General features: G+C 44.4%; 1 protein-coding gene across 3 annotated transcripts; it reads left to right on the forward strand.

Annotated features, from left to right (window-relative positions):
* Positions 1 to 271: 271 nt before the first annotated feature.
* Positions 272 to 17025, forward strand: st7l (suppression of tumorigenicity 7 like). Of its 3 annotated transcripts, none has more exons than XM_023995988.2 (15): positions 273 to 572; positions 1115 to 1197; positions 1562 to 1721; positions 1969 to 2023; positions 2152 to 2291; positions 2460 to 2538; positions 2686 to 2774; positions 2888 to 2988; positions 3729 to 3843; positions 4114 to 4186; positions 4502 to 4604; positions 11699 to 11849; positions 12031 to 12123; positions 12340 to 12479; positions 16744 to 17025. In XM_023995988.2, exons 1-15 carry the CDS (start codon positions 365 to 367, stop codon positions 16837 to 16839), a joined length of 1686 nt encoding a protein of 561 aa, XP_023851756.1. In that variant the 5' UTR covers positions 273 to 364; the 3' UTR covers positions 16840 to 17025. The 3 variants fall into 3 exon arrangements, with proteins under 3 accessions (XP_023851758.1, XP_023851756.1, XP_023851757.1); XM_023995989.3 differs by having other exon boundaries at positions 2152 to 2267; XM_023995990.2 differs by lacking the exons at positions 12340 to 12479; positions 16744 to 17025 and having other exon boundaries at positions 272 to 572; positions 11699 to 11887; positions 12031 to 12119.
* Positions 17026 to 17929: the final 904 nt, after the last annotated feature.

A 17929-nucleotide genomic window follows, 5' to 3' on the forward strand; every position in this document is an offset into this window, starting at 1 on the left:
TGGATTTTGTCCGACATTCTGAACATTTTCTCAGTTTTCTGTTTCCAAAACTATAATCTGTAACAAACAGAGTGGACTGCGTTTTGTAGACTTTAGGCTTTACCAAAGTTTTTAAAAAGCGTTGTTTCGATGGAGTGCGAGGGCGAATTGTGTWATTGCATACGCGCACATCACATAGTATGCGTTCCCTAACGGAATATGCAAATTAATGCTAAAACGCGCCAATAGGAGCTCGCTATCTCGTGCTTGGCTCTGCCCATCTCCTTGCTTGTTCTGGCCAGTATGATTAATTCGCTCCCATTGGAAACRACAGGCTCTGATCTTTCTTGGGTTACTTATAACAAATCTTTGGTGCCACTGGCACATGATTCCTCTGTTTACAGCACAGCCATCCGGTAAAAACATGGAGGACGCCACCAGCAGTAATCCTCAATCTATTGGATTTACAGAGAAATTAAAATCGTGGTTGTCCTGGTCATGGACATACATATGTGCAGTTTGGTTTGCCATGGTTTTAACTATGATCTATGTTCTGCGAAGCCCCTTGAAACTGCAGGACACTCTTACCTCAGGTGAGTTAGCTAGCTAAAGTAACATTAGCTGTAATGCAGAGCCATCAAAGAATGGGCAAGCTAGCTAGTTAGCTAATGTAGCCAGCCTGCTAGCTAACAAATATATATCGAGAGACAGTGGATGAAGTGAAAGTTTGACAGTTCCATAGCCAGCATCTCAGGTTGGTTTATTTATTAAATATTAGCTAGCTATTAGACACCTAACTAACCTGTTTGCTAGATCGCTAGTTTACATCATTCAAACTAGGAATGCATAGTGATTGCTAGAATTGCATGAGTTTCTTAGTCAGTGTGGCTTTTCGCTAGAGACATAGTTAACTAGCTATATCTATCTTCATCTATGGGCATGGTACTTCAACATCGCTAGCTAGGTACACTGACCCAGCACAGGCTCTGTCTGTAGTGGGCTCTGCATTATCAGCCTCTAATTTACGYTCAGTGTTAAATCTGAATCCCGGTCTTATTATTCAGTCAGGCTTGTGCAGTGTCATTAATTTGTGTGTTATGCATTTGATCTAACATAGCGTTACCTGTTGTTTCAGCATCTGCGTTCTTGAATACACTGACCCCTAAATTCTATGTGGCACTCACTGGAACATCCTCTCTCATCTCTGGCCTAATCTTGGTGAGTTGTGAAGATATTACACATCGTAAAACAGTGAACAAAGTTTATCAAAATACTGACTAGTTATGTAGCTACCTTCTCTTCCCCAGTGAGCTGTTCTTCGAAATCTGCCATCTTGGCTGATTTCTAAGATCACAGGGTTATTCACTGCATGGGGTTGGTGAATATAGTTAGCCCTGATTGTAGATTGGACACTCCACATTTGCAAATGTGCATTTCAAATACCAACACCAAAGGTAACCTAAATGTGTTAGCTAGTGCACAATGATACGATTAAAATAAATGGCAATCAATTTAATTGTCAAGAAGATTTGTACACTGGTACATTGCTCTCTGTWTGACTGTCCCAATCCCCTGCTTGCAGATATTTGAGTGGTGGTACTTCCGTAAGTATGGGACCTCGTTCATTGAGCAGGTGTCTGTTAGCCATCTGCGGCCTCTCCTAGGTGGGGTGGAGAGCAGCACGACCACTGGCCTGTTCTCCTCAGTCAACRGAGAGGCTGAGCCTAGACCCAGTGTCTCAGGTAAACATTTCTCCAATAGTATGGTTCCCCAAACAGACCAAAGACCTGGGTCAAATGAATTAGTGCACAGCACACTGTAGCAAACCGCAGCAAAACATTTTGCAATGGACAACAAAAATGAGCATTTCTGATTGGACAAGTTCAGGTACTCTTTCACTGTTTCAGTCCATTTTTCTTCCATTTGGTGGCCAGTGAATGTGACTCAGGTTTTCAAGGCCATCACTGTAATGACACTTGTCTTTTGCAGAGTGTAAAGTTTGGAGGAATCCTTTAAATCTATTCAGAGGAGCAGAATACAGCAGGTACGTACATCCCCACCACAGGATGTCACTCATCCTGAGTTTTAGCTACACTGGCCTTCTATCTAAAGGTAAATTGCTATTTGTAAATAATTTGCCCCTGACACTYTTTATTTTGTACCCCTCTAAAGGTACACATGGGTGACTGGAAAAGAGCCTTTGACCTACTACGATATGAACCTGTCTGCTCAAGACCACCAGACCTTCTTCACTGGCGACACTCAGCAACTCAAGCCTGAAGATACTGGTTTGAATCTAAGCTTTTCAACCGGTATATTATGATATAGTGAAAGCCAAAGTTTWCATTTCTGGGAAGGAATAGAATCCTTCATTCTTTGTAAAAGACTGCTTTGGGCCTTATTGGCCTGCGGACAGTCTTCTGGATCCATGTCTAGGTAATACGTTCAGTATTTTATWATATTTTTCTGTTCTCTTACAGTTATGCAGAAGGCCTGGAGGGAGAGAAATCCCCAAGCCCGGATCAGAGCAGCTTACCAGGCCATAGAGATGAACCACGAGTGAGTTCTACCACCATGACAGTTTCGGTTCGAAGACATTGCACGCTCATTTCGGGAAATCCAAAATGAATAGTCTTATTCAACCAAACAAGTATGTGTATTCTATGAAGTAGAAARCATAGCAAGTGTCTTCCTTGTGGTTTTTAGGTGTGCTGCTGCCTATGTACTCCTGGCTGAGGAGGAAGCCACCACCATCACAGAGGCAGAGCGGCTGTTCAAACAAGCCCTGCGGAGCGGTAAGAGAGAACAGAGAGCACAGGACCAAATCACAAGCCTCAGACCTTTTGAAGTCATTAGTCAGGGATGGGACTTTTGTAATTAAATGCAATACATTTCCTCTCTTTCATAGCTGGCAAAGACATCAACTTGCTGGTGTATATMAAACGCAGACTGGCCATGTGTGCACGCAAGCTGGGACGCATCAAGGAGGCAGTGAAAATGATGAGAGATGTGAGTGTTGCCATTTCCTTAACCAGGGGTGTTAAAATCAGGGCCTTGAGTTCTGCATTATGGCTGTTTATGCAGGTAACCTAGCAGTTACAGCATTGAGCCTGCAACCGAAAGGTAGCTGGTTCAAATACTCAAGCCGACAAGGTGAAAAATCTGTCTGTGCCCTGGAGCAACCCTGTAAAAACAACACATTTCACTGTACCTATCCGGTGTATGTAAGATTAATTGTTATTGATTGATGCCATTGATTGGCTAGAGGGAGAGTTCTCTTACCTGGGATGCATTCAGTTCGCTTCAACATTTACTACATTGCGTGACGGTTTGCATCGTTCTTAAACAGCCTTTGTGGTATGTTTGCTCCCGTTTGGTGGGTGTGGCGAGGTGTGGCCGGATCAATATGGGTGTGACCATCTGAAATCCCAAAACTCCTGCAGCACCCCATTCATAATCGCCCTCTGGGCCACCATAATCACAAAGCTTTTCAACTGGTCTTTCAGTACAGTACCATTTCCGTTGAATTCAACATTTTACACCGTTTCGTCATAATGAACGCAGCCCTGGTATCCCAGGTCTGAATTAGTCGCTGTTTAGAGGATAGAACAAACAGAAGTAATGTGGACCTGGAGGCCCTGATGTTTATCTTCCTGTCTTTAGCCCTCTTCTATGCACCTTTTTAATACTGGTTAGTCCTGACATTTTATGATTCCTTCTCTCACTTACTGTTCCTAACTTTTCCCCAGTTAATGAAAGAATTCCCACTGTTGGGAATGTTGAATATACATGAAAATCTCCTAGAGGCGTTACTGGAGCTGCAGGCTTACGCTGACGTACARGCAGTCCTTGCCAAATATGACGGTAAGCTATATGGCATGTAGCAGATGCTTTTATCCAAGGCGACAGTAATGTGTGTGTACATTTTCATATTAGTGGGCCCAGCGTTAATCAAACCCATAATCCTGGCGTTGAAAGCCCCATGCTACCAACTGAACCACGTAGGACCACATGAGAAAAACAGGGTTCAAGCCAACAAACTACAATAACTTTGAACCAATCCTCTGTGTTCACAATTTCCAGACTCCTAGTTTGAGCTTAAAGTGAAATAACCGTCATGTGTTCTCGTTGTAGACATCAGCTTGCCAAAGTCAGCTACTATATGCTACACGTCTGCACTGCTGAAAGCACGGGCTGTATCGGAGAAGTAAGTGTCCCCTTGGGGGAAATTTTGATTTTAAAGATCCGTTAGTAACCATTATTGTACCATTTTTATAAGACATACAAAAACAGTATATTGCATGATCTATACTTGACAAAGAGGCATCTGTTTTTATAGGTCAGATAAGTAGCACAGGGGAATTCTGTCTATTAACAATCATACTTTTTTTGTGGGACGTCCAACTCTTTTTGTGACTGAAGTACAGGAGACCCCCCCCCACACTTGAAGCTGTCTTCCTGACTTCTGTCTTAACACGGGTGTGTCTTTCTCTCTGTCTCTCTCTCTCTCCATCCGTCGCAGGTTTTCTCCTGAGGCTGCGTCCCGGCGGGGCCTGAGCACTGCGGAGATGAACGCTGTGGAGGCTATACACAGAGCTGTGGAGTTCAACCCACATGTGCCAAAGGTCAGTCGAGACCTTCAGCCACAGATCTAGGATAAGCTTACGCTTTCCAAATCCTAACCTTAATCATTAATTGCAAGAAAGGTATATATCTAGAATCAGCTTAGCGTACCCTAAATTCTGTCATATTTTACAAACACAGGTGATGGCTAATTAGTTATTTTGCTGTACTCCATTCTCTTCTGGGGTGATGGCAGCAGAGAGCATCAACATCTCTATCAGAAGTGTGCTGACTTTAGTACTTGTAATGACCTAGGATAGCCAGCAGGTGTCAGTATTGCACTGCATCGTAAATGTAGCTGCTGTCGTTAGGACTGGACCTGTGAGCCACTTCTACTCACTCTCTGTAGCACAGTAGAACATGGTGCCCTGCACTTAGTGGATTTTTCCAAAGGTGAAACTATTAACCTAATTATTATTCCATTAGCTATCTATCAGTTGACTATGAAGAGTTCCTGGTGAGATCTGGATCGTGTTCAGTAGGGCATACTGTAGCAAAATCTTTTGCAACAGAAAATACAAATCTGTATTTTTACTGCACAAGATCAGGTTGTACATCCCCCGTTTCAAAATATTTTCTACCTACTGAAAAAGAACCTGAGGTGTAACCTCATTGATCATGGACATGACTGGGCTGGGCTCTGGTCTGGGTGACAACAAGGGGCCCTGATGTGTCCCCTGCAGTAGACAGACAGAAACAATTCCTGCACATCTCTTCCCACAGGGATTAGGCTTGGATGTCCTATAGTAAAACACACAATCCCCCCCCCACACACACACACACTCTCTCTCTCACACTCACTCACATACACACGCACGTACACAGAGGTCGCAGTCTCCCTACAGCAAATGTTTGTGTGTGTGTGTGTGTGTGTGTGTGTTGCGATGTGTGGCAGTCACAGGCAGCGAGGGGGAAACTCAGTGCTTTGATCCAGGCTTTGATGTGAGGGCCCTCATCCTGAGTGTCTCCCTGTCCCCCACCCCGCCCCAGGGGCATTGCTGCCCCCCTCTGCTCCCTTCTCAGCCCCCCTCTCAGCCCCCCTTTGCCCCCACTCATTCCCCTGCCACGGCACTGACAAACACGGCGGGTCAGACTATAAAGTAGTGATCCCAGAGATATTGCACATCTACAGCACCTCTGCTTTCAACTGGTGATACCCTAGACCCTTCAAACTAAACTCCGGACCTTGTAGGGTAGAGTTGAATAGCCCTGCCCTAGACCGTTGAGCTAATAGACTAATATGTTCTCTCMGTCTGTCAATCTCTGTCCCATTGAAGAAGATCTCACGTCTCATAGTAGACAGACAGACAGGAGACACTCCAAACCTTTTAGAATTGTTTAAATCCATCAGATATCGACTGAATTATAGCACATAAAACATTTTACTGGCACTGACACATAATGAATGGAGTTCAGGGATTTTGGTGGGAATTCAGGTATTCGGGTGATTGTACCCTGATGAAGACAGCTTGCCTGTCGAAACGTTGGTAGATTAAATATTTTTGCATCTGAGCTCCTAGAGTGTGCGGCTCTCTTTTATTTTCAAGTTTTCTACTCCGCTAGCCAGCACCTCGCCTTAATAGGTGTGCGTTTCTTTTTCTTCTAGGGAATTCAGGTATAACATGTATTGTCATATGTCACTTATTTTCTTAGAATGCACTTATATATATATATATATACACAGTGCCTTCAGAAAGTACTCACACCCCTTGACTTTTTCTAGATTTTGTTGTGATTCAATTTAGATTTCGTGTCACTGGCCTACACCATAATGTCAAAGTGGAATGATGTTTTTAGACATTTTTACAAATTAATAAAAAATGAAAAGCTGAAATGTCATGAGTCAATTCAACCCTTTTGTTATGGCAAGCCTAAATCAGTTCAGGAATAAAAATGTGCTTAACAAGTCACATAATAAGTTGCATGGATAGTGTTTTTAACATATCATTTTTGAATGATTACCTCATCTCTGTACCCCACACATATACAATTATCTGTAAGGTCCCTCAGTCAAGCAGTGMATTTCAAACACATAGACCAGGGAGGTTTTCACAAAGAAGGGCACCTAATGGTAGATGGGTAAGGGGRAAAAAAGAAGCAGGCATTGAATATCCCTTTGAGAATGGTGAAGTTATTAATTACACTTTGGATGGTGTATCAATACACCCAGTCCCTACAAACATACTGGTGTCCTTCCTTACTCAGTTGCCGGAGAGGAAAGAAACCGCTCATGGCCAGTTGTGATTTTAAACAGTTAGAGTTTTTAATGGTAGTGAAAAAACAGAGTATGGATCAACAACATTGTAGTTACTCAACAATACTAACATAAATGCCTGAGTGAAAAGAAGYCTGTACATATAAAAWATATTCCAAAACATGCATCCTGTTTGCAATAAGGCACTAAAATAAAATTGTAAAAMATKTGGCAAAGAAATTAMCTTTGTTCTGAATACAAACCATTATGTTTATGGAAAATCCAACASACCACATCACTGAGTACCACTTTTCATATTTTCAAGCATGGTGGTGGCTGCATCATGTTATGGGTATGCTTGTCACCGGCAAAGAGTGGACTAGGGAGTTTGTCAGGATTAAAATAAACAGAATAGAGCTAAGCTCAGGCAAAATCCTAGAGGAAAACCTGGTTGTCTGCTTTCTACCAGAGAAGTCAACATTCAGCAGGACAATAACATAAAACACAAGGCCAAATATACACTGGAGTTGCTTACCAAGATGACATGTAATGTTCCTGATTGGCCGAGTTACAGTTTGGACTTAAATCTGCTTGAAAATCTATGGCAAAGGTGAATCTAACGTATATTGGCTCAATGCTGTGAATACCTATATACATATCTGTATTTCATTTTCAATACAATTGCTAACATTTCTAAAAACATGTTTTCACTTTGTCATGCGGTATTGTGTGTACATGGATGAGAATTGTTTTGTATTTCATCCATTTTGAGTTCAGGCTGTAACACAACAAAATGTGGAATAAGTCATGGGGTATGAATACTTTCTGATGATACTGTACATTTTCTAATGGTATCAGGTATTTTTTTCTTTGGTAAAATAAGTCAAATGAGATGCCTCATTTGCATAACTACAATGGGTGTATTTTCATACATGAATASATTAGCATAACGGGATGCAAAAACATGCCCTGTTTACGCCTCCCTGCACTCACCTGTGCTGTCTGGACTGCCTTAATTACGGTTGTTGTCACTTTCTGTTGCGTAATTCAACAAGTGTGTCAATAGCAGGATATCCTAGATTAGAAATCACCACACTTGGCTCTAGATTACACCTATCTAAACATACTGTACATTGTTTGCGAGAGCAGACATAATWTCACTATAATCCAAGTGTTCATTTTTGGTACTTGTTTCATTTTAGCGCATCTAATTTGTAAACATCGGTATTAAATTATTACTTTTTTWAATTCCACMAAAAAATCAACACYCATCAAAATAAAGTGATCTTTCTTCTCTTTCTTGTGATGTAAGTATCGAAACGATGCGTTGAATCCCAGATGAAGCTTTAGCGTTATTATAGACGCAACGGAAAGACAACGTATTCCATTGAGTCCATTTCAGCCATTACCAGGGTGTGTTTGACAGGCCATTACAAACATTTCTGCAGTCGTACCTTTAATGGGRAAAAAACAACAGGCACTAGCAAGAGTATGAAACGTTCGCAGGAGTCAAATGAAAGCAATCAATCCAGCGAGATTGAAGTGACARGTGGATTTTKCACCCCTCAAACACAGGAAATAGATGGCTGGAAAAGGCAGATCCTCAGGTGGGTGGCATGCGCCTTGCTACACGCAGACAGACATGACGACTGACTTAACGTGGCGACTTTTAAAGAGTTGTGTCTGTCGGATTGTCCTCAGGAGCGCGGGAGTGAAGCATGTTCTGTCGGCCTCACCAAGTCAATTCATTGAGCCCACTAGAGGTTGGGTGCTTTGGTCTTCTTATAGTCAAAGCGTTTGAGATTATGCAGCGGGATTATTTCCTGGTCTAAATGATTTGTGTCAGACTTGTCTTTATTTATTTATTTATCAAGGTGAGTCCCATTGAGATCTTATGAAGATACGGTGTGTATCTCTTTCACAAGGGACCCCTGTCCTTGTCTGTCTAAATGGTCAGTGAGTGCACCTGTAGCCGTAGAGCCCGAGGCATGCCTGGCGTGGGCTGTTTTCTGCCCAGCAGCCAGTGTTCACACACAGATACCAGTTGTTCACTGGACTGGAGCGAGCTGCTCTGGCTCTGTTGTGGGTGGGCTTCCATTCCCAGCAGCTTCCCCGCATTCCCCTGCTTCAATCAACGAGCGAGACCCCCCGATTCCTCCCACCGGCCTCGGCAACGTGACCCCTCAGCAGTCAGTCAGTCCACCAGCCAGCCCCCACCAGGCAGCCTTGGAAGAGTGGTGTAATGAAGGCAAGATTTATGGGCATTCTGGGAGGTCAGGCGTGGGGAGTGTTAGGGCCAGCATCGCAGCAGGCCTGAGGGGATTATATATGGACATCACGCTACATCACATGAGCAGACTGCACTAAATGCTCCACACACCCAGCTGTTTCAGTGCTCAACCTCTTAACCGCTCTGCTCGCTACCMCTCTCCTCGCCACTTTTTTCTTGTYTGTCCCAATCAGTCTCGCTCTCTCTTCTCTCTCTCCCTCTYTCTCTCCAAGGAACAGTAGGAAGGTTGAGGAACCAGACAGAGGGAAGCCTGTATGGCTGGTCAAGTGTTAAGGACACCTGAATGTGTTTTATATTTAGCACACTCCTGCGGTTAACACTTCCTCGCGCATTTGGAGTGTGCTGCTTTGTGCCCGGTAGCCTATGTTGTGGCGATGGCCTCCTCAGCCTTGTACAGAATTCAGGTGGATGGAGGCTTGACTTAGGTGGTAGTAGTAGGTGTGATCCAACACTTCACTGGAGGAGACGGACGGTAGTAAGAAGTGCCTTGGCACAGCTCTAGGGTCAGCTCACYTTCACCAGATCCTAACCTTAATCATTGGAAGGAGCAATACAAAACTGACCTTTTAGATCACTTTCTCGGGTCAATATCATCCTCCTATTCCAGCATCAGTTCAGTCCACCGCTACCTTCGGGTGACCAAACATGACAGACGGCCTCAGAGGTCACCTATCCTTCAACAGCACCGTGAGCCAATGAGACGACGGCTAGATGTCGTCGACTTGTTCCATTGTGCTAAATGCCAAAGATTAAAATCTGAGGGAGGCTTATGAGTTATGCTCCGGCTTATGAGTGTTCCAAGATAAAAGAGGAACGTCGATGAAACTCAATCCCTTCATCAAAGAGGCGACTGGTGAAGGGGGGGGAGGTACGGAGGAGGGAGGCAGCGCAGAGGGCCGAGGTGTTACCCACCCTTATGCCAGGGCATGCCAGGAAGGACAGCTGCCCGTCAAATGCTTTGGTAACCATCACCTCTACCCTTATTAAACACACTGGTATACCTGGTTAAAAGTGCTGCTCCTAACAGAATGAAGTATGCTCAGCATCTATATAGCAGGCCTCTCCAACCCTGTTCCTGGAGAGCTACCGTGTAGGTTACCGTGTAGGTTTTCGCTCCAACCCTAATCTAGCACACCTGATTTGAATAATTAGCTGGTTGAAAAGCTGAATCAGGTTAGTGACAACTGGGGTTGGAGCGTAAACCTACAGGAGGGTAGCTCTCCAGGAACAGGGTGGGAGAGCCCTGATCTATACAGTAAGCCTAAGTGCTGACTGGCGTAAAAGTCTCAAATTTGGCGAGGACATGAAAGTCGCGCACGCCATTGAACGACTGCAGCTCAAATAAATCACTGCAACGAAGAGTGGAGTGCGCTGAAAACGTCTTTAAAATGTGCTCGACACTCGTTCTCAAAAACGTGAAACTCAGACGGTTATCCAAGCATAACCAATCAGCATCATATTCATTTACATTTACATTTAAGTCATTTAGCAGACGCTCTTATCCAGAGCGACTTACAAATTGGTGCATTCACCTTATGATATCCAGTGGAACAACCACTTTACAATAGTGCATCTCAGTCTTTTAAGGGGGAGGGGGGGGTTAGAAGGATTACTTTATCCTATCCTAGGTATTCCTTAAAGAGGTGGGGTTTCAGGTGTCTCCGGAAGGTGGTGATTGACTCCGCTGACCTGGCGTCGTGAGGGAGTTTGTTCCACCATTGGGGTGCCAGAGCCCAATATTCATGCAGACACACTGTAGCCAGCCAGCTAACACACCAGCTAACTGTCCCTGAGGGAAGAGGAGAGCAGTGCAGAGGGCTGGTCTGCCCCTCGGGCCCTGGGTGCAGCCTCCTGGGCAAGCAGGGCGGCTCTGGGCTGCTTTGCACTGGGCTGGCTGGCTGGCTGAGCCTGTGACCATGGGGGGGGATTAAACAGGATTAGCTTTAGGGTAACCTTCCCAAAGTGTCAGTCTAAGACCCGTAGTCCTGTGAAGCAGGCTGCCTGGGAATCCAGAAGGCCCAACCCCAACGGTCCCTACTGGCCCCACAGCCCAGGGGACCAGTTCAGAGGGGATTAACGCCACTGCCACGCCGCCACACACACACACACACACACAGTCCAGACACGGAGGAAAGTCGGCAGCACCACACAGCATAGTACTGCCTCGGTGGGAGGAACTTACAAGGGGAGTTTACACTCTGAATCTAACAGTAACAGAGCAGAGAGAGGCTTTAGATTTTCCCCACTTGAACAATTGCAAAACAAGGGCTCTCAACAAATACCTCACGAGGAAAAGTATATTTCAGTCTATCGGTCAGATAGCCTTAGCCTAGGGAATTATTGCTCAACAGGATATGGATGAGGTGCTGACTAATTCCCATTCAAATAAATGAACTACACTGCCCTTGTCTTCCTTGCACTCACATTCACACTTCTCTCTTCTGAACAGCGCAAATGTTGCAGATAGCGACTGTTATTGCSAAATGCGGTTGTTTACCTAGCGCTGGTTGTAAGCCACCCTGGATAAGAGCGTCTGCTGTTTAACTATGTCACCGCCTTTGCCTGTAATGTACWGTAACGGCGTTATCTCCTGTCTGCCTCTCTGTCTGTAGTATTTATTAGAGATGAAGAGTCTGATCCTGCCTCCAGAACACATCCTGAAGAGGGGGGACAGCGAGGCGGTGGCCTACGCCTTCTTTCACCTGCAGCACTGGAAGAGGGCCGAGGGAGCCTTAAACCTGCTGCACTGCACCTGGGAAGGCAGTACGTACTGGGACATTGATTGATTGTTTGATTAATTAGTAGGTTGATTAATTCATTAATTGCATTTCTGGCAGTACTCGCATAAAAAAAAGAATTGACATTTCAAATCTATGCATGTACATCTTTTGAATCTATTCTCATGCTTGATGTGTTTTTYTGCGTTTCTCTCCTGCCCTTGAAGCTTTTCGGATAATTCCCTACCCTCTAGAGAARGGTCACCTGTTTTACCCCTACCCTGGGTGCACAGAAACAGCAGATCGGGAACTGCTGCCCTGTAAGTAGTAGGACAAGTCACTACTATACAGTATACTCAATGMAATGGTCAATTCTCTCTCTACTGCATTGTCGGAACTAGAAGCACAAGCATTTCGCTRCACTCGCATTAACATCTGCTAACCATGTGTATGTGACAAATAAAATTTGATTTGAATTCTGATGATAATATGTGCCTCTATCTCTCTCTTCTCCTCTCTCTCATTTTCTTCTGCAGCCTTCCACGAGGTGTCTGTGTACCCAAAGAAAGAGCTTCCCTTCTTCATCCTCTTCACAGCGGGCCTTTGTTCGTTCACCGCCATGCTGGCCATGCTCACACACCAGTTTCCTGAGCTYATGGGCGTCTTTGCCAAAGCAGTAAGTCGTGCAATTGTCTTCCACTGATCGTTTTGGTTGTTKGGGGGTAATATTTACTATGGACCGCTTCACTTGGCTTTTCATGTTACATTCACTGAATGAATACTTGATGGTCATTTGGGCTAGCAAAAAACAAGGTTGTCAATATAGAAATGGAATCTGGATGTGGTATTTCTCTGCTTTGTTATCAACTTTCTCAGGAGTTGCGGAGGTGTGGCATTGACATATCCTAGTATAGAAAATACCATGAAYCTAGAGTGATTTGCTGATATCGAACTGGATCTGTTTTAAATTTAGAAGCGTTTTAACGGGAACGATTAAATGATTAAGACATGTTGTATGCCTGTTATTATTCTCATGTACTCTGACCCAGTTGACCTCTTGTGTAGTCGCTGCCYCTCATCTCTGTYGACAWCGAGGCTCATGGGATGCCTGGGTCTGATTTGTAAGAGGCTCCTGTGTCCTTCACTGCACGGCGCTAGAGCAATACAGCCAGAATCTCTTAGGATTTAATATTGTATTATTTAATAGAGTTGTTTTTRTCTCCAAGGTGTGAGAATGAAATGTAGCTTAACCATATCCTGTTGTCCAAGTAGATTCCTAGAGAACTGTACTGTATGACTTGGCGCAAAAGCAGCATCTCCAACTAAGCCCTGTCCCAGCCAGGTAGTTMGTAGTTCACTCATGTATTGGATAGCAGGACTTGAAGATCATCCACAGAGYAACAGCTAAGAGGGCCACTCTAGTGATTAGTTCAGACTAGATAAGTGACGTGGGCATTTCTCAACCAGAGCAGGCTAGTCTTGCGTTGTCACACTTCCCCAGTTCCAAGTCTCTTGAGAAAGCCGGAAATGTAGGTTGAGAACAAGCGAGCAACACCTTCGCTCAGCAGCACTGTACTTGGCTACTATAGGAGACCCGAAGAGGAAGCTTGCTTTGATGATGCTGGTTTTCCACAGAGCCGCACCCTGTCAGGAGGGTCTCCAGGGAATGCGGAGGTTAAGGTTTAGGATGATAGAGTGTGCCTGTCACTACCAGAACAGGTTAACACCTCCACTCAGTCCTTCTCAAAGGGCTGTTTTCCAGCCCRGGCTCAGTTGCCTAATGCACCGTGCCTGTTAAACATCAAAAGTAAAGAACTGCAGTCCAATTGCCCCCATAGCCCATTTCACAGAGCCCCTTTTCCCGCACATTATGGGAATATATGGGGGCCGAAAGAGCGTAAGCCAGCAGCTGATAACACAATTCGACATAGGCTTACAGAATGCGCATTAGTTCCAGGGTTTAAGCATTGGGTTTGATGTATGTGATTTAGTCCCTTGTTTATTTATAAGACAGTGTGGCAGACTGTCAGTGTTTCTGTTTTTAGCTTGTTTGGCTAGGCCCTCTCTCACGCTAATCCTCTGTTTACGGTGGCCCTGTTTATTAGCTCTCACTTTACACAGCAGAGCAGGGCCATTAGCCTGGGCAAAAAACAAGTCCGCAGAGACCGCCTCGCACTCACACTTTTGTTATGGGAAAGACTGCCTCTAGATAACACTTTTACAGCGCAGTGGAGAGCCTGGTTTGTGTAAGGGACAGATAGAGGCACTACATGAAAGCCTCGGAGGCTGGAGGGAGGGGAACTGCCCAGGCCCACACCGTTCTCTGAGGAAAAACAGAGATTTCTGCTGAAGAGGATAAAAATCCCCGGCCTGAAACAGGACAGTGGGGTGAACCCCACGCTTCCTCTTATCTACTCCTAGCCCCACTACATGGCAGCCATGTCTGTCCTCAACCAGCTTTTATTAGGTTACCTATTCTGTGGCTCATTGGTGGCAGTTGGTCAGTAGAGCTAGGCCTAACCTAATTCAAAGTGTGCTTTGTAACTCACTCCATCTTATGGAGGATGGATGTTGTTTTCAAAGTCTTCAGAAGTAGGTGACCGAGTGGTATGACGAGAGAGAGTTTATTTTTATATACACTGCATGACCAGAAGGATGTGAACACCTGCTCGTCAAACATCTCATTCCAAAATCATGGGCATTAATATGGAGTTGGTCAGGGCTCTGTGCAGGCCAGTCATGTTATTCCACAGGGATCTCGACAAACCATTTCTGTATGGACTTTCCTTTATGCACCGGGGCATTGTCACGCTGAAACAGGAAAGGGCCTTCCCCAAACTGTTGCCACTAAGTTGGAATGTCATTGTATGCTGTAGCATTAAGAGGCCTAGCCCGAACCATGAAAAACAGCCCCAGACCATTATTCCTCCTCCACCAAACTTTACAGTTGGCACTATGCATTTGGGCAGGTAGCGTTCTCCTGGCATCCGCCAAAACCAGATTAGTCCGTCGGACTGCCAGATGGTGAAGTGTGATTCATCACTTCAGAGAACGCGTATCCACTGCTCCAGAGTCCAATGGCGACGAACTTTACACCACTCCAGMCGACGCTTGGCATTGCACGTGGTGATCTTAGGCTTGTGTGCGGCTGCTTGGYCACGGAAACCCATTTCATGAAGTTCCTGACAACAGTTCTTGTGCTGAAGTTGGTTCCAGAGACCGTTTGGAACTCGGTAGTGAGTGTTGCAACCCAGGACAGGCGATTTTTACGCGCTACACACTTCAGCACTCGACGGTCCCATTCTGTGAGCTTGTGTGGCCTACCACTTTGCGGCTGAACCGTTGTTGCTCCTATACGTTTCCATTTCACAATAACAGCACTTACAGTTGACTGGGACAGCCTTAACAGGACAGAAATGTGACGAATTGATTTGTTGGAAAGGTGGCATCCTATGACGGTACCACRTTGAAWGTCACTGAGCTCTTCAGTAAGACCATTCTACTGCCAATGTTTGTCTATGGAGATTACATGGCTGTGTGCTCAATTGTATACACCTGTCAGCAACTGGTGTGGATGAAACAGCCAGATCCACTAATTTGAAGGCGTATCCACATACTTTTGTATATATAGTGAATCTTATTTGACTGGGTGTTTTTAAACACTGACACATCTGACTCATGGTGACTGCACACTGTTTGGTCTGGGTGGACGTGTCTGGAGACTTGTGATTATTGAAATGTTTACCTCAAGGCTTGTTTTTCTAAACACAAGCAAATAGTTGGACAAAATACCTTTCAACAAAATAATGTGTGAAGACCACACTCAATAACTTTCCACTTTTGCAGAGCTGAATTTGGAAAAACCTCGATCAATTGGGCTAATATCTTAACGTGAAGTATGTTTTCAAAATATTTTTCCATTCCTGTTGTTGTACTAGGCATGAGGACTAGCCTATGTCTATCACGTTGGGCAGTGTCATCGCCGTCAGGTTGAGGCTAAATGCATTGGGGGAGAGAGACCCATGGCATTGCATGCTTAAGCTTTGGCTGTGGTTCCAGATACTAGAGCAATGCTGTGGCCTTGCTTCCCCTATCCCGTCACAGCCATCTGTTCACCTCGCAAACGTATTGCTTCATAAACACATGAAAGTGTTGTTTATGGTGGATTTAACTATTGGGGTTGAAACATTTTTCAGATATGCGATCGTGGGCCAAGTTCAATTGGTTAAGCTGGAGATAGAGGCCTCGACAAGGGTTATGGGTCTCCTCTCTCCTTGCTTATTTGTTTTGGGAGAGCGTTTTATAGAATTAGACCTCGGATCCCTAGGGTGTAGTAGTGATGCAAGCTCTGGTATTCAACCCTAGATGAAGGGTACATTCTAACATGCCCCGTCAATACAACTCGCCAGGCCAGTGCTTGTCATCTCAATTTGATTTCACCATACTCTCTCTTTTTTTCCACAGCAGTCTGTGTAGTTTGTTGAATACAGGGGAATAGCAGTTGTCAAAATTCAAAATAAAGTGTGTTCATTTCCGTTCATCGGTTATATCGTGTTGGGGTAGCCACCCCCCAGTAGGTCAATGCCACGTCATAGCATTGTAAGAAATATAGTTATAGCACATGTGCAATTGTGTTATTGTTGTGCCTGAGCTTGTAAAGATATACATGTACAAAGATAGAGCTGTGTGGTATGATTTGGGATGATGTAGGCCCCTTCAAACTGAACTCTAGACCTCAAAGCCAGTTCCACTGCATTTTTTTGCATTGTCCCCCTCTAATCAGGGACTGGTTTTAGACCTGGGACACCAGGTGTGTGCAATTAATGATCAGGTAGTACAGAAAACCAGCCGTCTCCGGACCTCGTAGGGTTGGAGTTGAGTACCCCTTGTGTAGGCTATTGAAAGCAGTGTATTGAAATATCTTTTGTTTCGTTCCTCAGTTCTTCAGCACCCTATTCGCACCCCTGGGTTTCTTCGCTGACAAGATGGAGAGCTTCATGCCGTCCAGTTTTTGGCATCAGCTGACTCGAATCTGACCCCATCACACACACACGCACACACCACATACACAAACACACTCCTCAGACACCAACACTCCAAAACTATAGACAGAAATGTTTGCTCTCCTGTCTTCAGCATTTACACACACTTTGGTAATGATTCTGTTGGCCAAGTCTTGTATCATGAGACAGATATTTTTTAAAGTAAACGTTTACCAGATATTCACACAGTCATTCATTTATTATTATTATTATTATTATATGAACTTGAAGTTACGTTGAGTAACACAGAATGGTAAATTGAGAGTATTTCAACCCACAGTTTACTCCCAAGTCTGACCTCGAAATTGGGCCATTCTCTCATAGATGAAGTGCCGAAACAGTAAATGAAACAATAAATGAATGATTCTAAATGAGCACACAATTATTTTTCTTTTGGAGTGCAGTGATGGTTCACGTTTCATCATTCTGAAAGCTTAACACTACAGTTCCTACTCGGTTCTATTTGCTGTCGATAATATCTGGCCAAATGTATTGCCTGTGTTAGCTGGTGCAACAGGAGCGAGATAGAGGTAAAGGCCTGTTTTCCRGGATCACAGTTATGCACAGACAGATTTCTGTTCACTAGAACAAAGTATGTGTGTCAAAAGAGTACATGCCAGTTCAGATAGGTAAAAAAAAAAATCTGCATAACCTTTATGGTACATTGTCTTCCTATGGGGTGGAGTTTGTGAGACCGTCTAAAAATAAATCCTTGATTTACTGCCTCACCATGTCTGTAGTGTATACAACACCTGCAACGTTTTGCCAGTTGTTGCTACGGCATGCCACCTCAGTATTATATCACTCTAGCCCCTCAGACGTAGCATGAAAATGTAAATGGGATATTGACTGGTCATGGCATCACTCACAGCCAATTACATAACGTAAAGCTGCATTTCTAGTTTCTCCTCTATGAGTTGGAGGCAACTCGTATTGCTCAGGTGTTATGGGCAGTGTTTAACTTGGGAAGGAGCTCACCAGTGTTGGGTACCGGCACCGGCATGTTCTACTGCTTGAGCTCCTGTTCCTCTTGTAAAATATTAGCTCAAAAGTATTGTGGAGCTCCTGCACCAGAATATAAACA

Source organism: Salvelinus sp. IW2-2015, linkage group LG11 (assembly GCF_002910315.2).
Source record: "Salvelinus sp. IW2-2015 linkage group LG11, ASM291031v2, whole genome shotgun sequence".
In the NCBI taxonomy this organism is placed as follows: domain Eukaryota; kingdom Metazoa; phylum Chordata; class Actinopteri; order Salmoniformes; family Salmonidae; genus Salvelinus; species Salvelinus sp. IW2-2015.